The 23448-nt window shown below is 42.7% G+C and overlaps 1 protein-coding gene across 4 annotated transcripts in view; it reads left to right on the forward strand.

Moving 5' to 3' along the window:
• Positions 1-4312: 4312 nt before the first annotated feature.
• Positions 4313-23448, forward strand: part of CPT1A (carnitine palmitoyltransferase 1A) — a 40567-nt gene continuing 21431 nt past the window's right edge. The window contains exons 1-6 of one of the 4 annotated variants that reach the window (XM_040067096.2): positions 4313-4393; positions 17487-17567; positions 17713-17867; positions 18879-19018; positions 19404-19575; positions 22673-22774. In XM_040067096.2, coding sequence (XP_039923030.1) covers positions 17727-17867; positions 18879-19018; positions 19404-19575; positions 22673-22774 — 555 coding nt within the window. In that variant the 5' untranslated portion in view covers positions 4313-4393; positions 17487-17567; positions 17713-17726. Of the gene's footprint in view, positions 4394-8316; positions 8523-17486; positions 17568-17710; positions 17868-18878; positions 19019-19403; positions 19576-20461; positions 20511-22672; positions 22775-23448 lie in introns of those variants that run through there. The other 3 variants (XM_040067098.2, XM_040067099.2, XM_040067100.2) reach the window with 3 other exon arrangements.

The raw sequence follows: 23448 nt of genomic DNA on the forward strand, positions 1-23448 counted from the left end.
AACCACTTCCCTGGAGAGCCTGTTCCAGTGCCTGACCATCCTCTGGGTGAAAAACCTTTTCCAAGTATCTAACCTAAACTTCTCTCAACTCAGCTCCATGCTGTTTCCATGAGTCCTGTCACTGGTCACCAGAGAGAAGAGATCAGTGCCTGTCCCTCCTCTTCCCCTCGGGAGGGAGTTGTACCTGCAGTGAGGTCTCCCCTCAGTCTCCTCCAGGCTGAACAGACCGAGTGACCTCAGCCACTCCTCTCACGGCTTCCCCTCGAGGTCTTCACCATCCCCACGGCCCTCCTTTGGACACTCCCTGATAGTTCCATCTCATTTCATACTGTGGCACCCCAAGTGCCCCCAGCACTGGAGCTGAGGCCGCCCCAGTGCAGAGCAGAGGGGACAGTCCCCTCCCTGCCTGGCTGTGATGCTGTGCCTGATGCCCCCAGGACAGCGTTGTCCCTCCTGGCTGCCAGGGCACTGCTGGCTCCGATCCAGCTTCCCACAGAGCAGCACCCCCAGGGCCCTTTCCTGTGGCACTGCTTTGCAACCTCTCATTCCCTAATCTGTACACACATCCAGGGTTGTCCTGTCACAGGTGCAGAATCTGGCACTTGCCCTTGTTAGATTTTATACAGTTGGAGATTGATTTACCAGCTCTCTAATTTGTCAAGGTCTCCGCAGGGCCTCTCTGCCCTCCAGGGTGTTGACGGTTCTTCCAATTTGCACTATTATTTGGAGAACAATCTGTATCATCTCACAAAAGGTAAAAGGGGCCATTTGATGAGACTGCACTCATGTATTTGTGTACATTGTCAGGGCCTTGAGGATATTCTCCCTTCATTCTCCCTTCACCTCTCCCAGCTTTTGGCTGCCAGACCTCTGGGCCTCCTTACAAAAGGGTGCAGGTGTCTGGTTTATAAATGAGCTGTTGGGAGAATCTGCTTTGCAGGGTCCCAGTGGGCTCCCTGCTTAGCTTGGGAGTAGCTTTTAAGAACAGTCTCATTCTGTGCCTTCCTGCAGTTGAGTTGCATCTGGCCGTTTTCCAGCTTGACAGCCTTGGAGCTGCCCCATCGCTGAAGACTCATCTAATGATCTGGCCAACCCAGTTTGCTGTCAGAGGACCTGTCCTGCTCATCTTGCTCAGATGCCATGGTACGATGGCCTTCTCCAGGAGGGTCCTGTCCAGCCTGCTTTGCCCTCACCCTTGGTTCCTGGCATACAAACATGCGTACACTTATTTTTCTATACCATTTTACAGTTATATTTTTCTATGCAGTTACAAAGTTACATTTTTGAGCTGTTCTTCATTTAATTTTCTACCACCTTGTGTTGCCACTCAGGCTGCCAGTGACTGTGGAACACTGACTTGCCTGTGCTTACATTCTAAGTATGGGCACCTTAATTTTTAGATGCCATGGGGGATAATATGAAAGGGGAAAAAAAAAAAAATGGGGTCTTGGCCCCATGAAATTGCAAGCAAATTGGAAAAATATCTGCTCAAGAAACTGAGACTGTACCCAATAAATTTGTGCACTGAAGGTGTTGAATAATTCAGTTCCAATGAGCAAACTAATTCTGTTATCTATACTAAACTGATTAACATAAGCAACTTGAGAAACTGAAGCAATTTTTTTTTAAATACACCAAAGCAGAGAACCACAAAATTGCAGTGGAGATAGCCACGCTTCCAGACCAGATCCAGGGTTAAGGGATAATATTTTGCCAAGTCTTAAAAATAGACAAAAGTAAAAATAATGAAATGTAGATACACTGAGTAAGAAAAGCTGCTACAAAGAAGTCATGCTGCATGTACAGAAAACAGAAAGTTTTGAAGACCTGGGGTAAGGTAACCAAATATATTTAGGTCACTAACTACCTAACCATTGTGGTAAACTGATATTATTTCAGTCTGACAAGTCACAGATTATGGTGACCTCTCATTGATTATTTTGATTTCTTTGGATTACAAGAATCAGAATTAATAACAAGAAGTCTTAGAGCACCAAGAATGTGGTCTGTGCTGATGATACTCAGAGGGTTTTTTTTTAGAAATTAAAAATAGGCCAATTAAAGGGAAAAAATTGAGTTAACTTTGCTGAGCAGTGCAAGGTTGCTACAGAAACACAGGCCATGCTGCAGACATGCAGAAAATTGCAGTTGCAGCCATGGGTGTCAGAATCACCTTGTATCTTACCACCTTCCTCGCTGAAGAAACACAGTTGGCAGAGGAGATAGAGCATTTCAGCAGCGCATACTGCCACAATAAAAGGCACAAAATGTTCTGATTAGGTTGTTCTTACAGGAGTACCAAACTGGCATCTCTGGGTAAATGAATAGAGTCTGATCTAGATGTCATGTCAGTGTCAGGACCAGTGGCAATTACTGGCAGGATTATCGGTGGTGTTTACACTTGCCAGCTAAACAGAGCCAAGTCAGGTTTCGCTAAATTGCAATCATCACAGCTTTACGTAAGGCAATAGTTTTCATGTCTTTACTAAGGTTATCTGCAGGAGGCTAAATCATGTTAAAGTAAGCACTATGTCTTGATGCTTCCTAATTCATGACAGCTTTAGAGAACAAAATAATTAACATCAAGATATGTTCTCTGACTGATACTCTCCTGATTTCATATGTAGATGAAAACAAGAACTGGAGATTGACAGGTATACAGGTACTGGTAGAATGAACGAAGGCAGATTTGTTCTTTTTTGTTATTTTCCTTTTTATACAAATATTGATAGTAAATGCACCTGCAAGATACAATAAATAAATAAATGCCTAACAAGACATTTCAGATTGCCTTTGTGCCTAATGAAAAACACACATGATTTTTCCCACCCAATTACCTTATTGTAACATTCCTATCCACTATTCCTATCCTAGCCAGACATATGTAGATATGTGCGTTGCTGCTGGCTGTAGCTGATGATTTATTCTTTTGTTTTCTTTCTCCCCCTGCTGATATTAATAGATCTAAATGCCTCTGCGTTTTCTTCTCCTCACCTTGCTTTTTTCTAGGGTTTCTGTTTCACTTCTGAAAGAATAACACTTTAAAATTGCATCATCAAGCATAAAACACTAGAAGGGAAAATTCTGACCAGACGTGGGGGTTTCGTTTTATTGACAGTGCATGATCTTCAGTGTAAGGGAAAGATTTAGTCTGTAGTGTCCAAGCTTCTGGATTTGGTCCCGTTTGTGTATTTGGAAGCTTTCAGCCACATCCTGGAAACTGCAGCAGGAAGGATTGCAAGGCTGGGTGGGTGTGCCCACAAGGGAAAAATGCAGGAATCCCAGCTCTCAGCAGGTCGGAGAGACTCCATACTGACACCACTGTAAGTCAGACATGCCATGACCTCCTTTTGGGACAGAGAAGTCTTCCAGCTGTTATCCGGCTAAAATCAAACAACGCATCTGATATCCAAGCTCTTGAAAGTGGCAAGTTCATTACAAATTCAAAAACTAGTCATTTTCAAACTGACGGCCAGTCTGTCCTGAGACTGGCATCTTTGCATTTTAATTACTTTCATGATTTTGCATTTTTAAAAGAATGTAGTCACTTGTACTGAGATGTGTTGAGTGCACTTATTTCCCTCAAATCCCAGTATCTGCTGGAGCAGAGTGGGCTGGCTGGTCCTTCCCAGGGGGGGCTATCTTGGCTCCGTGCTGGGGGTCCCACACAGAAGGGGCCAGGGCTGAAAGCTCTTGCTGATGCTCACCGGGGCTCTGCCCTTCACTGCCTTGAAAGGATATCGCTCACCTAACGCCAGTCAGAACCCAGGCTCAAAAGAGGAAATTCAAATGGAAGACCCTCTAGCCAGGGCTCCCGAGCAAAAGGAACCAGGAGAGAGAGCTGTTGCCGTCCTGCGCCTTCCCTTGGAAGCTCCTTCACACTTCACATCTGCAGTTGCCCTAAGATCTGACCCTGGCCAGAGCCCAGGAGAGCCATTGCCTTGGGCTCACAGAGGGGCTGCGGGATTCGAAATCCCAGCTTTCCTTGGCAGTCCCTCCACCACCAAACAGGTGCCCCACGCGCAGTCCTCCTCCAAGGAGCACGTTTCTCCCCGCCTCGTTCGCAGCCCCGGATCCTCTCCTGGAAGTCCCCGAAGCTTCTTTCCCGCGGGCGCTTGCGAGGCCATTGGGGACCGCGTTTCGCGGTTCCCGTCGCAGCCCCAGGACGGCCACCCCCACGGCCACACTTCCACGCCACTCCGGCTTCCTGCGCCCCGGCTCGCCGCCGGCCGCCCGGCGCAGGCCGCGCCGCCCCTCCCGCGGCACCTCCCCGCCCGTCTCCGCTCCGCCTCCGCGGGGCGTGCAGGGGAGCGGCCGCCGTCCCATCGCTGCTTCCCGAGCGGCCGCCGCGGCGCCCGGCCCGCTCAGCGCCCGTCGCCGCCGGTCTGTGCAGGTGAGCGGCACGGGGCCCGGGCTCCGGGCTCGGGCAGGGGGCGGCGGCCGTGTGCCCGCCGTGCCCGGCCGATTCACCGCGGGCTGCCGCTCCCCTCCCCCTTCAGCTGGGACGCTCCCGCGGCGCGCCGCCGTCCCCTTCCTCGGGGCTGAGGAAGGGCAGCATCGGGCACAGGCGGACGGGCAGGCTTGGTCCGGTTTTGGCCTAATTATTGTTTCCTTTAGATCGAGCACGAAGTTCCGTGGTGCATGTGCGAGCGCGCCGGGCGCTGCTTCCTAAGCGGGGCTCGTCCTTGCTGGAGAAAAGGGTGGAAACGCAGGGAAGGGTGGCGGGCGCGGTGCCGGCGGGCGCTGGAGAGTCCTGGAAAGGCGCGGTGTCCTTGGCATCGCGTTCGCGATTTTCCCCGGTTTGAGAGATGGTGCCTGAGTGCCGCAGATAAGGGCGGGGCTGGGGGCAGGGGAGCGGTGTGGCACAGGTACGCCGCGAGATCCGCTGAATCTGTGCCGCCGCCGAAACAAAGGTGACACCGGTGACCCGCAGCTTGGCGGGTTTGACTCGTAACCGGGAGGAGTTTCACGTCTGTGGAGGGGCGCACGCGGAGTGGCATCGGTGGTGGGTTTTCAAGTGCGGAAACGGATTTATTGTGTGTGTGTGTGAGAGAGAGAGAGAGAGAGAGAGAAGTCTGTATGTGCGTGTGATTCCAGCCTGTAAAACCTATAAAAACCGCAGTCATTACAAACTGCTGAACTACAAACACAGGAAATGTAATATCTTTTTCGAGGCGTGACAGGTTTACTGCATGAGAATGCTAATCAGACTTCTTGTAAAAAGGTAGACCAAGATTCTTGCAGCATCACGGAATTGCATTTTCTCGCCTCATATTCCCACAGCTTTGGTTTTTGTGCTACGTTCTCTGGTTTAAAATTGAAAACTGAACCTAAAATATTACTTGTGCTGTGGTCCAGTTATAATAGATGTGTACTAGTGTTAATGAAACTAACAGGAAAGCACCTTTTTTGGAAAGAGGGAAGTTCAAAGTAGGACCAAGACAAACGTCTCATTCTTCCTCCTAACCTGGCAGTTTGTCAGCACTTAGAGGACAATCTGCAGTCTAAAGGAAATTACAGTACAGAAAACTGCTCGTTTCCTTTTCACGTGTGTGTGTGTGTGTGTGTGTGTAGGGAAGTAGCACTGAAAATGGAGATCGAATGCCTTCGTTCTTCTTTCATTACGTTTTCCCGACTGTCTGACGTGTTCAGTTTCCAGATCTGCCAGATCCTTTATGCTTTTTCTGACCATCAGGGCTGGATGCTACTCAAAACAGTTGTTGTGGGCTTCCGTGATAACTAGCAGGTTCTTTTCCTCTTGTAAACATATCGATATAAACTAATGAATACCGGTTTATAATAGCACAGGTGGTGTTGCGTGGATCTTTGTTAGCCTAGGAAATGTAGCTTCACGTGGTTGCACAGGTATCGGGCTCTGTCACAGGCGTGACTTAGTTCGAAAGTTGAGTTGATCTGAGCGCTTTTTAAAATTTTGGGGTGTTTTCAGCCCTGACCGAAGAGCCTCTTCCTGGAAGAAATCGCCAATCCTTGTTGAAGAAAAGCGCAACCTCGAACAACCGAGGCTCTTTAGCGCCGAGAGCAGGGCTAGAAATCGCCCAGCTGCACCAGCTGAGCACGCCCTCTTTCCCCTGCTCGCCGAGAGATGCGCTTGGCTTCTCTCGTTGCTCGCGGTCCTTTTCTCTGGGAACTTTTGTTTGGCAGCGCCTTCCCGGCGCGCGTGGAAAGGCCTGGAGCGGCCGGGGACGCGCGGGCGGCGCGGGGCGGGGCCGCGGCGGCGCGACCTTTCACCCACTTCTCGGGCGCGGTCACGTGAGCGCGCGCGGGCAGGGCGGGGGCGCGCCCGCAGCCCGGGGCCCGCCGCGCCTGCCCGCGGGCCGCGCCGGGATAAGCGCCGGGAGGATGCGGCGGGAGCGGCCGCGGGCTGCCGGAGGGCCCCGGTGCCCCCCCCCGGGCAGCCAGGGGGAACCCCGAGTCTTCTCGCAAAAGTCTGGGGTGACGGGCCACTCCAGCAAACGTTCGTCCTAAAAAGACAAGCAAGTGACGCCCCCACCCCCTCGAAACAATCCGCAAATAAAACCCCAGTCAGTCATCAAAACTCCAAAACTGTGTCATTTATTATTATTATTTTTAACATTTCAAAGCCGTTGGCTTTGCCCTGCAGCATTCTTGTACCGTAGTCCTGAGCTCCACGTGTTTGGAAAAACACAATCTGAATGACTGAACCCTCTTCCTTCAGGTCTGGGTTAACTTTAATGTGGATGTCAATTTAAATATTTTTTGCAAATCTTTTGAACTGGTTCTTCAGTCTTTGAGCCTCGTGCAGTTGAAAGACCTTATTGAGGTCTTTCAACCTTGTCCAATAAATGGTCATTGAACTGCTGTGGGATCAATTAACTCAGTTTGCTTTTTCATCACCACATTGTTGTCCATCTTCCAGCATCTCCCAAGTCCTAAAATGTGACATCTTTTATGTCTCGTAAAAGTCCTGCCACTCCAGAAACATTTGTTGTCATAGGAAAGATAATAATTCTTGTTTACTGCAGGAGTACAGAAGCTCATGAAGTTCAAAGAGAGAGAAGGGTTCAACTTTTTTAATCTAAATGCCTGGGTATGTCTCTTATAGCAGTTAAAAAGAAATAGCCAGCTCTAGAGCCTAGTTTTTATGAGGTGGGGGAGGTTTCTGCATGGTATGATAACTGTGCAGTGTTTTAGCAGAGTATGCGTCTCTCTTAGATTATTCTGGATTTCTAGAAGGTCAGAGGATGGAGCTTGCTGGGATGTGGACAATATAACATGTATTGCAGTAGAGATTAGAATGATCTAAGAGGCTTAGGAACAGTATAGTACGTCCTGTGTAAGGAAACAAAAATCTGTAGAAACAATCCAACAGTTGTAAAAGTTTCTGGTTTGATTTTGGAGAATGCTGGTGGTTTGTGTTCATTAGGGTTTTGGGGGGGTTGTTCATTTATTTAAGTGTACATTTTGGAACCACCTTCTACAGGAACATGCTCTTGGGAAGAAGAGAGATCATATGATCTGTAAGGATTAATATTCCTTAGGGTTAGTCTAGTAATTAATTAACAGATTGTTTGCAGATCTCTGTTTTGCCTGTTTCCAAATCAAGTGAGAAGACAACTTACTAACTGTGGCTTTTCTCCTTGAAATGCCAGTGAAAAGAGTCTGTTCTCCGAACACCTCTCTGAGAAATCTTGATGGCATCTGTGTTGAGTCTAATGGGAGTTTAAAGCCTGCAGACAAACACTTGGTTGGATGTCTTAAACTGAATATGAGCCTAACATTGGAGTCCAGCCCTGAAATGAACTTGCTTGTCACAGGAGCTGGCAGTCACTACTGGAGCCCTCAGAAATAACTGAGTGGGGAGCACATGAACTTTCTGTCACTCCACAGTTCCTCACCATCTTGGACGTGTTCAGTGTAAACAGTGTCATTCAGTGGAATGGAAAATAGTGTTTCAGAACTGCTGTCTGTGACTATTTTCTCCATTGGCATCAGTTTTTCTGAAATGGTTCCCATCTGATCCAGTCCCTCTGAGCAGCTGAAAGCTGTGTGTGAATCAAAGCTCACACAGTTCTTCTTGACTTTCTGTTTGAGAGCTACAGCTGAGTGATTGCCATTGCTTAGTGTAGTATCTGTTAGGAGATAGGAGCATTGGAATGACTCTGCCTCTTGATGTGTCCTAGCTTATTCAGGACCCCAGGGGCAGTGAGCTTCTGGGATGGAAGGTTTGTGTGTGACAAATAGATCTCAAGCCTGCTTTTAAGGAAGACAGATGTTTGGGTATGTTTGCATTGCATTCATTGGCCTCCTTGTCATTATCTTTTTCCATCCATATAGACCTGTTGCTCCAGTTTGCCACCTAGGAAGGGAATAAGAAAATTGGCCCAAGATTCCAGAAGAGATGTCTGCAGAGAGTAATGAATATGTTCACCCACAGGTGATCTTGGAAAACTGCTGAAGACCAGACGTAAGCTGTCTGTGGGACAGCAAGTTACTGAGGAGTTCTTCGCTGTTCTGATTTCAAACTCTCTCCTGTGGATGAGGTTTGCTGTGGGTTCCAGTGTTGCTCTAGCTGGGCAGATACATGCATTCAGTTCTCCACCTTGGCTTGAGTGACAGCATTTGTTTATCTCTTACTTGTGAGAAGTCCTTCAAGACATTTGCAGTTCCAAGAGACCGCACCTGTAAGGTGTAGGTGAGGGCGAGAAGGATTGGAGCCAAGGATTAGCAATAACCAGATATGAGAACTTGTCGCAACTAAAGTGTCATTAGAACACCTGTCAGGTTAATTTTGTTTTCATCAGTGCTATGTTAATTCAACTTTTAAAGGACTCTCTGGTTTCTGTTTTAACTGTGTGCCATAGTCATTACATTCACCTGAGAAGCCTTGAGGGAACTTAATCCTTGTGGCTAATTTTTGCTCAAGTATGATTTGGCTTCACTCCTCTCATATTTCTCATAAAGATTTTGTGTCTGTAAAATATGATTAGTCATTGTAAGATAGCTGAGTTTTTCGTAAGACTTTTGAAAGCAGTGAGTTTCTGTGTCATCTTATCTATTGAAGCGTGATTAGACATTACTGAAGGTTGGTAGGCAAAGAAGCAATTTAGAAATAGAAATTCTCAGGCAAATAACTGTGTCTGGTTAATCTTTATAGTAAGTTCAGTAGTCAGCACCTTGTGGAATGTCACATGAGCTAAGTATAAACCCAATAAACTGCTCTTTTTGAGGCTTTGGTATCTTGATACCTTTTTGCATAAGCACAGTATGCAGGAAGGTGCCATTACCTGAGAGAATATCCAGGAGACAGATATGAGAGACCAGGCAGTCTTCTTGTTCATATGTCTAAATGTTTCAGTTGCATACTTTTATGCTGTTTACTAAAGATTCTATAGAACAAGACCTAAATTTCCTTTGAAAGGCATAGAACTCTAGACAATGTTGCTCTTTGTTTAGGTTTCTCTTAAACTGAATGCTTTTTCTGTAGCTTTAGTTTTAATTTTGTTCACCTATGCATCAAAGGAGCACATTTTTGGCATCCTTTTGGCATTCCCTGGCTAGCTGCCTTACCTTATCGATCCTCTTGCAGTAGGGCAGAATTTTGGCATATATGTAAGTGACTGCCTTCCTTCCCACCACTTTCTGACCCAAGAGTGGATAGGACCTTGAGTTACTGAGTCGGTGCTGGATGCTGCTATACAGTGTATACTTCAGTACCTGAAATTATTGTATTTATAGCAAACCCCATGAAAAACCTCCATATATTTTACTGAAGTCACATCTCTTTCATTATTGCTAATGTAGTCATTTTTAGTTTGATAGGAGCAGTCAATGTTTTCTCTACATAGCTGTATATATACATCCGGCATTGAATTTCAAGCTCTTTTTTTTATTATTATTATTAGGAGCCTGTACAGTTTGCCACCATATCACTGCAAAATATGGGGCACTCAGAGTCTGCTCCAGAAATATACCTGCTGCCTTAAGAGTGGCAGACTTTCACTGACAATCTAGTGGTATTTAAAATATCAATATGCATTTGAAAACCTTGTATAATGGCACTTTGGTGCTTTTCAGCGAGGGCAAAGTTACTGGAGTAATGTTGAGAAACTGAGATGAATCATTTTCTAAAAGGTTCATTCTTCAAAGTCCAGCTTCTTTTATCCTCCAAACTACTAGCATATTCTTTTCAGTCAGTTGCAGAAAACGTGCTCTTTTTGAATACTTGGCTGCTACCACCCGTTTGAATTTCAAGGTATGCTGTTCATTTAAAGCAATTGAAGCACAAGTTTTCTTGTTGAGGCCTTAGTGCTCTGTAAGTTTATTTTTTGCAGCAGATGTCTTACGAAAACTCTTACATTAAATTCCTAAAAGCGTCTCTGCAGCTTGATAGTTCAAGCCCTTAATCCTCTTACTGGCTCTTCACTGGACTCTCTCCAGTAGTTTCATTTCTCAGATTGGGGAGCCCAGAATTGGACAGAGTTTTTGAGATGGGGCCCCGCCAGCACTGAGTAGAAGGGCAGAGTCACTTCCTCAGCCTGGTGGCAGCGGTCCTCCTAATGCCCCCCCGGATTCTGTTAGCATCCTCCGCTGCCTTCGCTGCAAGGGCACCTTCTTGGCTCGTGTGCTGAGCTTTGCTTTCCAGCCAGGCAGTCGCTGGTGTGTGCTGGTGTGTGGGGTTAGTCCTCCCCACGTGCCAGACTTTGCACTTTTTGTTGAACTTCACAAGGTTTCAGCCTGCCTGTTGCTGCAGCTTGTCAAGGTCCATCTGGATGGCAGTGAAAACCTTTGATTTATCAGCCACTGCTCCCAGTTTCAGTCCCTGTACTTGTGAATCCATTGGCAGTTTCAGTCTGGTTGTTTTTTTTTTTCCTCTGGTGGGTAGGGGGTTTTGTTGGTTTTATTTTTTTGCATTCACTTCTGGGATGAGTGTGTAAGTCAGTTGAACTGTAGCTGGTGGCAAAGTGTGGAAATAAACTTAACAGGCTAGGAAGTTATCTGAGTATGTTGGCACTGGCTTTGTTGTGCTTCACTATACATAATTTCATTGCAAGCGCGCTGTCTAGGCAAAGTCAACTTCCATAGTCTCATCTGAATAATTTGTGTAGGTGGTACTGAAGGCTTGGACTGACAGGACCATCAATAACAGAAACCCAAGTGAAACGTGTAATAATGTGTGAAGAGATCAGATAGATATCTCAGTGTTTGGAATTCTCTTTTGATTTAGTGCCTGGTATAAAATCAACAGATTTGAGCGTACGGAGTTCATTAGTGATCTGTATAAAACAAAATACATTCATAATTTTGGCTTTCTGGGAGATAGAAAATGCAAATTTCCGTAGCAGTGGCTTACGCAACTGAGAGAAAATACTTAGTCACTGTCTCAGTACAAACACAGTGGCATTGTTCAAGTGTTTAAATACTGCCTTTAATTTCATTAAGTCTGTCCTCAGACTCCTGAAATTCAGTGACCTTCCCTGAAGTGTCAAAATATGTTACCACTAAACATACAAAATAAATCTTTTGGGTGTCTCTTTTCTTTTAAAAGCTGTAGCAAGCTCACCTCCTGAAGGGAAATCTGATGTGTGGACAGCAAAATATTGGATGACATTTCTTCAATATTTTCAATATTCAAAGAGGTTTCAGACTTAAAGTCTTTTATGAGAACTTTTGGGAACTCCAGAATCATTTTCCAGTTCTCTGTAGCTGCTTTTAACATTCAAACAGTAACACTTACCGATTTGATTTGCATGTTAATAGAACTAGATGCCTTCCCCCTCGTTTTTCTCTTTTAAATAAACTGGTTTGGAGTCAGACTAAGACTTTGGGATACTTGCTTGGTTTTGCAAAACCATTCTTCATTCAAGGTGTCTAGCTTTAAATGGAATTTTTAATATCGTTTTAAGTATGTTTACTAATTAAAATCGGGTTTAATGTACTTTTGTCCAATATTTTTCTCAACTTCCCATCTTGAAAGCTTCCTTAAACATGTCATTTTAAATAATGTAGCATCACACTTTTCTCCTCACCGGTCTCTGTTTAAAACCAAAGTGCCGAACTAAAGTTTTAAGTTTATTTTAAGAAGCGAATGAAGAATTCTTCAGGGTCAAGTTTCTATTGTGGTTCATTAGGTGTTTTGTTTTGTTTTGTTGTTTTTGGGTTTGGGGTTTTTTTGTACTTCTAAGCTTGCCTAGTAGGAACTTGGCAGGAGTTAGAAGGCAAAGCCTTTGTCACAAGATGTTTCTCATTGCTTTATTGGTGGTGCTTTGTATCTGCCTGAAGTTACGAGGACTTCAGGTAATTTTGAATTCAGAAATGCCATGTTACACAGGTAATTCTGATTTCCGAACTCCCGTCATACCTCTAATGCTGCGAGTCTGCTCACCATCTATGAGCACTCTGTGGCTTGGGTGCCAAGGATGTCTGTCTGAGAGTCTCAGACCTGACTGTGGTGGTACATAGCCATGTTCTCAGAGAAACTATATGCAGCAGCCATTGCTTTTTGTAGAAAACTGTCAATTTTTGATTTTCCAAGTAGAATAATTGGAGAGAATTATTTTGTGAGCTTGGTTTGGTTACTGACAGTCATATGCTCTGCATATTAAAGCTAATCTATAAATAGATGTAAGAAACCTGTGAGGAGAAATGCAAACTAAATTATCAATGTCCCTTAAAAGTGAAAGTCATAGAATTAAGTCTTTCCTCAAGGTTTTAGCTGTCCGGGATCAAGTGAAAGAGACCTCTTAGGTTTTCCTTTGCATTTGTTAACTTCCTGTGGATGTGAAAACTGTGTTTAAGTAATATGTCTCTTTTCGTTAGATGTTTAGAATCCTGACAAGGAGAAGTGGCAGGGGGTTTTCCATTCAAGAGAAAGAGGAAATGGGGGAAAAAAGTGAATTGCATAAGCCAAGCAATGTATAGGAAGCAACATCCTCTTAAAGCCTAGGATTTGCATTTGTTTTGAGGTATAGATGGTAACTTTTTTCTTTTTAGCACTGTCACTTTGTCCATGTAAAGCATATGAAATCTACAGAAAAATAAAAATATTCCTGCTCATTAGTGTTTCCAGGAGTAACTGCTTCAATAATTAATACCTTGTTTTGTGCAGTGTACTGTAATGCAATTAGCTTTTGTATCATGGCTTGTTGCTTTTTAAAATGCACATGGCAGTTCTTTCACTGTGCTTGGGAGAGACATTGCCAAACACTGGTAACTTCTTGCATGCCTGACTGAAATGGAAGCATCCAGCACACAGAACCTCTCCTAGCCTCAGATTTTCCAGAGCTGAAGCCCTTATCTCCTTCTGTGATTGCGGGAACATGTAAGCCCTAACACTGACTGTTCAGTGTCTGCAACCTGAAGTCATAAGATCTGTGAGTTAAACCTCAGGCTTTGTGGTGTAAATGTCCTGGAACTGCAAAAATAACAGTGTGAGGATGCTTTTTGCATAGCAGATGCAGCAGCATAGTTTTGCAGACCCATCAGCACATAGGCTTTCTAGTGTGTAATGTGTTTTCTTGACTTAAAAGTGACATCCAGCCTAGCAGCGCTTGTTTATAACAATGAAGAAAGAATTGTGCTTAGTTTAGTTTGGCTCAGGCAGAGGTATGAAAAAGGAAGAGGAGAAACATCTGCAACTGTTACAACATGTTTGAATTTAAATAAAACCAGATAAGAGCGAGGAACCGGCAGCTTTCTTCTTTAAATGAAAGGAAAAAACTCGCAAACAATCAATAAACCAAATTTTAAAGGGGCAAGCGTGTGTGTTCTTAAGGTACATCAACATTATAAGAGAACACCGAAAGGAATGAAAATAGCCATTTCGGATTAGTTGTAGAAATTTTTGTGCTGAGGTTTGTTTTTTTTCTCCCTCTGAGTGAGACTCTCTGCCAAGCTGCTAGGAGAGTCAAAAGCTGTTGTTTATGGCTCTGCTGGGAACGAAGTTAATTAGTATATGCTGTGCAGAAATACGCTGCAGACCCGAGTGCCCGCGGTTAGAAGACGCTATTGTTTCAGCGCTGGTGCGGTGATTGATGTGGGCGCTGCCTTAGGAGCGGTGGCAAGGCGAGTTTAAAAGTCCAAGGCTCCGCCTGTGCCCTTTCCCCTACTTTCCTGGCGAGCACGTGGCAGCGCAGGAATGCAGCGAGGGGAAGTGTACCGAGGCTTATGATTAAATTGGCCTTTAAGGAGGAAAACAAGTGTTCAAAGAGGCGGACTTCGGGAAGCCTTTGGTATTCCGCCATCGTAATTCAGGGCAGTTTTAAAGGCTTATGGCTTTCTTAAGTAAAGGAAAAGAATATGAAAAGAAACAAGCCGCTTCATTGTTTCACGTCTTAATGTCAAGCAGTACAGTCCTAGAACTGGACTGTGTTTGTTTTCAGGACTCGTTTGCTTGATTCAGCATCAAGACTTGCTGGGTTAATTTTTTTTTATTTTTTTTTTTTTTCATTTGGGAATAAGGAATATTTTCCTTAATGAAGCTTATTTATTTTCATGAGAATGCTACATTTTAATTCGTTCAAATGTCAGGTAGACTGTTAGTGCTTGATGCTGTTTATAGTATTTTTCTGCCTTGGACAATAAAAAAAGCATGTGCTTAAAAATGAAAGGGTTCCTGAAATTCTTTCCATTCAGAACCAAATTTCCAGGCTGAGAAGTCACAGGGGAGTTGAAAGGTAATGGAAACTAGCGATAGTACTTAAGACACTGGCATTCCAGAATACAAAATTCCATGAGTGAACCGAGCAGAATCTGTTGGCCCTCCTTGAGATAAATCCAGGTGCCCGATTCTCTGTACGCAAATACGGTGGAGTTCTTTGTATGTGTTTGTTGGGGTTTTATCATCCCAGTCTTAATAGTGCCACTAAACACATGATCAATTCCTAACTTTGAATGCTTTTGCAAACCCTGTTGAGTTCAGGTTATACCCTGTGTCACTGCTGCCTCTGCCTGTTTTATTGCTCTCTTGTCAGCCGGCGATGAGCAATTTAAATGAATGAATGGACAGCTGACTGACTTCCTCATACTTGCCTACAGCAGAGCCCGTATAAGTACTTGTTAGTGACACAGTCATTAAGTACTACAAATTGCAGTTGTTACTCGGGCTCACGGGGCTTGTGTAAAAGCTTTTGAAACTGGTGTTCAAGGCTGGTTTGCGTTCTTCTCATTTGTTCTTCTTTGTTATTCTAATCAGACACTACACACACATAAATCAATTGCATACTATCTGTAGGATACTGTGAGCTTTACGTGCCTTGATTCACTCAGCACACTGCTTCTAAAACCTGAGCAGTGGCGGATGGATTTGTGAGATCTGTGGATTACCATTAGACACTGTAGCAGTACTTGTATAGCAGAGATGGATCACCGTAGGCTGGTGCAGGAACAGCATATTAAATATTGCAAAGAATCAATGCCTGTTGGTCAGCAACCTGAATAGGTGATGTGCAGCAGCACTTACCTCATTCACCTCTGCCGAGTATTCCTTCTCTTTCTGTACTGTATATTTCCTAAGCCTACTGTTATTGCTGCATTCCAAGTGCCTGGTTGTCTGCTTATACACCTTGACATCCATTCTTTGTGTTTCAGATGACTTTGATTAAGTAGAGTATTTACAGACTAGAGGAGCAGCACTCCAGTCATTATAAACTGCTTTTGAAATGCCCACCTGAATTGCACTGGTTAGTCCTCAGCTGCTGTTCAACAGCGGATGACAGTCTACCAGAACTTAAATAGCTTTAGGTTTGCAAACAAAATGTAAATTTTAGCTTATAGGATTTAAAAATGGGAAAGTAGTTACACTTTTTTTTGTTTTGTTTTGCTTACATAGAAATGCCAGTGCAACCTTAAAACACTTGGTATTGATAATGTGTTTTAGACCAGTGAAAATCTCAGTCTAAAACTTGCCCTTGAATTCTGACCTACAGATGGCATAATAAATTCCACTAGCGTTTAGTCATACTTCTAGGTAGGCTATACATGAAAGATTTGGTAAGCTAATGAATTAGGCTGGACAAGAGACCAACTTCATAATCATGATGGTCTACTCAGGAATACATAGTTTTGACCATATCGATGTTATACATAGAGTCTGTCTGCAAAAATCTATTTTCTAATTATAAGAGCTCAAAAAACAATAGTCTGAATTAATAATTAGTAGGAGTGATTTCCAGGGTGTTTACGTATAAATGCTGGTTACGGAAACAAAGAAAAGCTATGGAATTACCAACAAGTTTAACAAGTACAAGTGCCAGATTCTGCATTTGTGTTGGGACAACTCTGGATGTGTGTACAGACTGGGGAATGAGAGGCTGCAAAGCAGTGCCACGGAAGGGCCCTGGGGGTGCTGGTCTCTGGGAAGCTGGATCCAAGTCAGCAGTGCCCTGGCAGCCAGGAGGGACAACGCTGTCCTGGGGGCATCAGGCACAGCATCACAGCCAGGCAGGGAGGGGACTGTCCCCTCTGCTCTGCACCGGGGCGGCCTCAGCTCCAGTGCTGGGGCACTTTGGGTGCCACAGTATGAAAATGAGATGGAACTATCAGGGAGTGTCCAAAGGAGGGCCGTGGGGATGGTGAAGGCCTCGAGGGGAAGCCGTGAGAGGAGTGGCTGAGGTCACTCGGTCTGTTCAGCCTGGAGGAGACTGAGGGGAGACCTCACTGCAGCTACAACTCCTTCCCGAGGGGAAGAGGAGGGACAGGCACTGATCTCTTCTCTCTGGTGACCAGTGACAGGACCCGAGGGAAGGGCTTGAAGCTCTGTTGGGGAAGTTTAGGTTAGATATTTGGAAAAGGTTTTTCACCCAGAGGATGGTTGGGCACTGGAAGAGGGTCCCAAAGGAAGTGGTTGCAGCCCCAAGCCTGACAGAATTCAAGTGGTGTTTGCAGAACGCTCTCAGGCACATGGTGAGATTCTTGGGGCTACAATGGATTTACATTTCTGGTTTAACTTCCAGTGGTTTTTGTTTGAGTCTTTTATGGCTGCCCGGTATAATTGTCTTCTGTCTATATTGGCATGATTGTTGATACTTATTTGGGCAGCTAAACTGAGCTGCAATTCCATGATATGTCATCATAATTTCAAATTTCTTTGGGAAGGCAATTTTTCTGGCAGTTGTGATTTGGTTTCCTCAACTCTGCATGGTTTTGATTTTTGCATTTATTTGCCAGTCACCGCTCAGAGCCACAGGGACTATAGTCTCTGCTTTGAGTAATCACCTTGAAACTAGGATATGAAAAAAATTTTGGGAGAAGATATGGCCAGAAGCAGCTTTGTTTTTCTAGCTGAGGTGAAAACTTTAGATACCTTTTGTTCGATATAAAGCATTTTCTGAATCTTATTTAAAATGCAAGATGCTCTGTGCCTTTTGTATGCTTTTTCTAAATGTTTTGACTTTCACTTTTGGTTCTGCTCTGATTTTTTTTATGTATTGCATGTAGAGATGATATGCCGCTCTCTTTGATGCTGCCAAAATGCCCGAGTTACATGAGTGTTTTGTTTCCATTTGCAGCTGTTTTGGTTAAAAGAGGTGCCTTAAATTAACCTTCAGGACACTCAGACTTGAAGTGCAAGCAGAACCTGTAAGGAAAAGGCAAGTATTGTATGTAAATTTTTTACTCTTAGGAATCTTTGCCAAAGTTATGGTGTAGAAAATATCTTGCTAAAAATGGACTAACTAGCTCCTAGTTCCTTTGGACAAGAAGGAAATACTCTTTTTAAACTTTGTTTTTTGACAGAACTCTCTCTGAAAATGGCGGAAGCTCACCAGGCAGTAGCTTTTCAATTTACAGTAACTCCAGATGGGATTGACCTGCGTATGAGCCATGAGGCACTCAAACAGATTTACCTATCTGGTATCTATTCATGGAAGAAGAAGTTCATCAGGTTCAAGGTATGCCAAACTAGTCCAATCCACCAAACTTCAGGGTTATTTAATGTTTTATGAATTTGTTGAAGTTTTTTTAGGGAAAGCTGATTTTTTTTTTCTTTCCTTTATAGTAAATAAAGTTCCTCATTGTGAAAGACTTACAGGGGTTTTATTTAAGACAAGGGGTACTGAGGAAGATGGCACAGGTTGATACTGTAAAGAGTGAAAGGGTACATCTTTTTGATTTATTCTGTGGAAGCAAGATGAAGCAGATGTAGAAATTTACTTCATTCTCTTCATAACGCACCACATAATTATGTAATCTTTTAGCACAAGAAAAAATATAACTAGTTGTGATCTTTAGTGTCATATGTCTTAGAGGTACAAGGCTACACCTTTTATTATAGCTAAGTAGTGTTGTTTCTGATGAGGTATTTGATGTAGACTGCTGTGAATTTATTGTTTCGTTCATGGGATTATAATTGTAAATATGTTTTTCATGAGTAGCAAACTACGTAATCTACAGGCTATCTTCAACATCGCTTTCAAAAACATAAACATATTAACAGAAATCTTATTAAAATTTTCGTATAAAGCCATGAGAAGAACTGTTTAAATTATACAAAAATGTTAATTCTGGTTCTCAGTGGCTTGTTAAATAGGATATTTTTGCCACGTATGCGTGTAGAAGGGTCTAAACTCAGTGTAAGTTGAAATTGTTGAAGTGTCATTTGTTTTGGAGTTGTTAGTTTCAGTATTTTTAGTAAGACTTGCAGCAGGATCTGTGATGTCTACACGAGAACGTTGAAGTTCCTTTCATTGTTGATATTATTGTTACTATTTTCTGTAGTAATCAAACTTAAGTAAATCCATTCCTTACTCCTGAGATAATCGCATGTAAGAAAACGTTGGAGAACCTTAACTACTTGTTTATAACTAAATGACTTAAATGTGTTGATTTTTGTTTCTTTCCATGGTAATATGAAGTCAGTCGCTTTGGTATGAAAAAAATTATGTGGAGGCTTTTCTTTCCAGAATGGAATTATCACCGGTGTTTATCCTGCTAGCCCATCTAGCTGGCTTATTGTAGTTGTTGGTGTGATGTCAACCATGTATGCCAAAATTGATCCTTCCTTAGGAATCATAGCCAAGATCAACCGAACACTTGATACAACGTAAGTAGGCTGAAAGGTTCCTGTTCCTATACAGGGTAATCAGTTTTATTTGCAGCTAGTCTTAAAGCTATTCCTGTTAAAATGTATCAGTTTTGGAACACTACTTTTGTGACATGGTAAGCCAAATAAGCAGATGTATGAGGATTTGAAATAGGAAGGTTCTTGCAGCAGTATTGCTGCAGTTTTCCAGGTATTTTGGAAACATCTATGGCCTTTGATGTTGCTGCATGAAGATGTGTTTTGAAAGGAATTTATGAAAGCAGGATAAGCAGGCATAAAGCTTGTGTAAGGCCTCTCTCTGCTATGATTAATGTTTTCAAAACCTGCTTCTCTTTGGAACTTAAATGGACACTAACTGGCATATGCTGGCTTTTGTTTTAAATAGTGGCTATATGTCAAACCAAACACAGAACATTGTGAGTGGAGTACTTTTTGGCACAGGGCTTTGGGTTGCCCTTATCGTCACAATGCGCTACTCCCTGAAAATGCTGCTCTCCTACCATGGTTGGATGTTCTCTGAACATGGCAAGCTTTCTGCTGGCACCAAGTTTTGGATGGTAAGGATATGTTGGCTTCATTTCACCTTAACTTCTAACTGATCAGTATTCAAAGCCTTAAAAGAAAACTTTGTAGTTTTATTCCTTTCTTGTGGTTTTTGTGCCATGGGATAGGAGGCTGTTAGGTAGCTATTTCTGCTGTCACCCTTCTAATGCTGTAATGAAACTATTCATCGTGGTCTTCTAGAAGGAGGAGGAAACACTTCAAGAGTAACTTCTAAATTTACCAACGCCTGGGGCCTGTGTGACTCAATACCTACTTTTTCTCTATGTGCAAGTAGAGCTTAAAGAACTTCAGCTGCAGCACCGAAGAATCTTGTCCTCACGGAAAGTGCTCCCCTAATTCTTTATTGTTACATTAGGATTTCTAGTCATCCATTATAAAATTATTCTTATGCTTGAGGAAAATACTGTTGAGTGTCCTTTAAACTGATTTATTGGTATGCCTCCAAAATGAGTTAGGGAAGAAGCATAAGGTGTAGGTAGCGTGTTATGCAGTTTTCAGGTCAGGGTGAGGTGAGAGTAGTATGTCTCCTGTGGATTATTGTGGTGCTTTGGAAAAGGATTCTTAAAGGATATGATAGGTATGAAGTGAGGAAATGTAGATGTTGGTGCTGCAAGAGATTAAGTGGAGTTTTGCTACTTGGACTCAGTTGTTTCATCTCACTTTTGCCTGTATTGTGGTAGAAATAGCTTAGTTTCCGTACTGTGATAAAATTAGTCTCTGTGGCCTCAAAAGTTAACGGATTTGTGTTCAACTAAGCACAAGTCGTGATTTACTATGGGAGCTCATCAAGGACAAGTATCCAGAATAGTGTACACTAAAATAGAGTTTAATGTTTGTCTGTTACAAATGAAATTTCTAATTGATGGTTTCTCCTGGAAGCGGTGTCAGGCTCATGACTCAAATTGGTACAATCCAGAGGCTCTGAATGGTAAGGCTTTCTGGCAATTGCTTGGAGCTGTAGCTGCCTTGGTTTTCAGCATGTCCTACCAGATAGATCTTCAAAGCTCTTAATATTGCCTTCTCAGCCCTAAAACAGTATGAACTGTAATGCTACTTACCATGCTTTGTTGCATACTGTATTTATCAATTTTTGTCTATCATATATGTTGCATATGTATTTTGTTGTGTATCGTATATGTTTTAAAAATACAGATAACTGAAAGTGTATGCCCAGCAGTGTCTCATCTATACTTACTATGAAGGTCTATTTAACTAGACCCAGCAAAAGAGAAGACTGGCTTCACTAGTGAAACAGCTCCAACTACCTTAGCTTTCTAGATTTTTGTAATACTGTTTTCTCTCCAAATGATCGTGCAGATCAAAAACCTGAACTCTAATTTCAGTCACAATACAAAGTGATTTTTCAGACTGGTTGGAAGTCTGGTGGCACTTTCTATCAGCATATTTCACCTTGTAAAGTCAAATTTCCTGTATCGGTGTTAGGGAAGAAATCCAAATATTAGTTGCCATTTAAAAAAATTAATTGAAAAGTGGTAGTCACGTGTAAACAGATGCAACATATGTTAGAATGATATTATTTGCTGTGTCTGCATATGAAATCAGAGATGTAATGAAATGTGTGTGAATGTCAGAGCACTTTATTGGTCTCAAGCTATTATAAATTCTTTATTACAAGTTTTCTTAAGAGATAAATACTGTGAAATGTATTTGCTGGTTTTTGTCAGTTGAGCAGGTACTCTCTTAAAATACTTTTAGCCTTTTCTGGCTTAATAGTTTTGGAATAAAATTGTCTCCAAGAATGAAAATAGATTTCCAGATGAAAAGCTGAGCTTTTTCTTTCCCACCTGTTTCCAAAATTATCTTGTCCTGAAGCACAACTGGATTTCATTGGGCAGATCACTGTGGTGCATCCCATGAACACGTGGTGGCTCTGATACTGATCCATTTGCAGGGAGGTCTTTGTCGCTGGTAATACTCTGCAATTCTTCATTATTTTTTGCTGCCTAAAATTATCTCCTTTAGCTGGGCTGACCCAGGAAACTGAGAGGGAGGAAGAGCTCTACATTCTAAGTTTGTTAGGAGAAATTTTCAGACGTCAGCAGTGAAATGACCTCCTCTGTTCATTCTGCTTGTCTGTTGGCTTATATATACTATCCTGTATATTGGACCAAGATTACACTTTGACAATAAAAGTTCCACTGGATTGTTGGTATATCACTTCACTTGACTTTCATGCTGAATTAGGGTGGCAGTGTCAAAATCCTTTCATGAGTAGTCTAGAAGTTGCATGGTCTAGAATTTCAGCTTAGTGTGTGCTGCAGCTGAAAAGTAGCGGTGAACAGAAAAGCTGCTTCTGTTTTCACTCTAACGTGGAACACAGGAGATTCTGTAATATCTGGAGCTAAGTTTTCTCTGGCTTTTTTGTTTTGTTGCTGAGGGGTTTTTTGTAACACAAGCACTGAGTATAACACTGGCATGCTTGCACAATTTGGTATGTTCAAATCATGCAGTACCTGAGATTGAATCATGCTTGAATTAACTCCCTGTAACATTGCTCCTGTTATTGATGTTGAGCTGTAACTTTGGAAAGCATTAAACCATGATACAAAAGCACAATTATTATTATTAAGGATTACTGTAGTTATCTAGAAACCTTAGCTGAGTCACGGGCTTGATAATGAGTGTGTTTTGGAGCGCAATTTAGATATGTTTCTAGTATCTACTATGTAATATAGTAAAAGGTCAACTGGTAGACGTGGTCTTTTTACTCTTTCCAGAGGGGAATGGATGAAGAAAAGAAGTGCTAAGTAACTGTATTTATATTGAGATCAAGGTGTGCCCCACATAAACAGCAATATTGTCTGTGACAGGATGATGGCTGGGAAGTCAGGAATGACCATGCCTATCTTGCTCTTCCACTGACACGTTGTTTAACCTTTAGGAAGTTAGTTTCTGTCAAGGCCATTTTTTTACTTGGGAAACCGTGATAAATATGGTAGCTTCCTAAATCTAGTACAGTATAATTTACCAGTGAAAAGGATTGTGAGTTACATTACACATTTACTCTGTCATTTTTCTTTTGTTGAACCTAATAATTTGGTGTGTATTTTTGTTTTTGCTTTTCCTCAGGCCCTTGTAAAACTTTTCTCAGGGCGTAAACCCATGTTATACAGTTTCCAGACATCTTTACCACGATTGCCAGTTCCAGCTGTTAAAGACACAGTTAATAGGGTATGTACATTCACCAACTAATTTTCTTCAGTAACACAGAATCCATACCTAGATGCCTTTTGGGGTGTTTTTGCCATGTCTCATGAGAAACTGCATAATGGTATTAATATGGTATAACAGGCTGAAACTTCAGCATGGAAATTAAAACGAAACTGTGACAAGCCAGTGAAACTGGTGGCAGTTTGAAGCCAGTGGGATTCACACTGGATGACATGATGCCTATTGTTGTAAGGCTGTGCCACAAAGTGTGATTTCCAGGGTCTTTGAAGCCCATCACTTCTGTTATCCTTCCTAGCTGTACAGTGTTCTTAAATGTGTGCGTTATATATAACACAAGAAGTGTGTAAATATGGCAATATGTCACAGAAACTGAAGGTTTGATTTTTAGAGGAGATAAAAAATTCATCTCTGTCTGCTACTGAAGAAGCAGTGTGTCTTACCCTTTGGAGTGGAAAATCTTTAGAAAAGTAACCTCTTCCACTTGCGTTTTGCTGAAAATGTCTGAAAAAAAAATTTATTTTTTGAAGTTTGCAGCAGACATTTAGAAGAGCATATACTCTTATTTTACAGACATGGTATTTGCAGCCTTATGGACTGGGACTGGGTAATCTTTGTTTACTCTTGAAGTGCTTTACGTAGGACTGGTGAGAAGCTATGTATTAGTTCCTGTAATG

The sequence above is a fragment of the Hirundo rustica genome, chromosome 6 (assembly GCF_015227805.2).
Source record: "Hirundo rustica isolate bHirRus1 chromosome 6, bHirRus1.pri.v3, whole genome shotgun sequence".
NCBI lineage: Eukaryota > Metazoa > Chordata > Aves > Passeriformes > Hirundinidae > Hirundo > Hirundo rustica.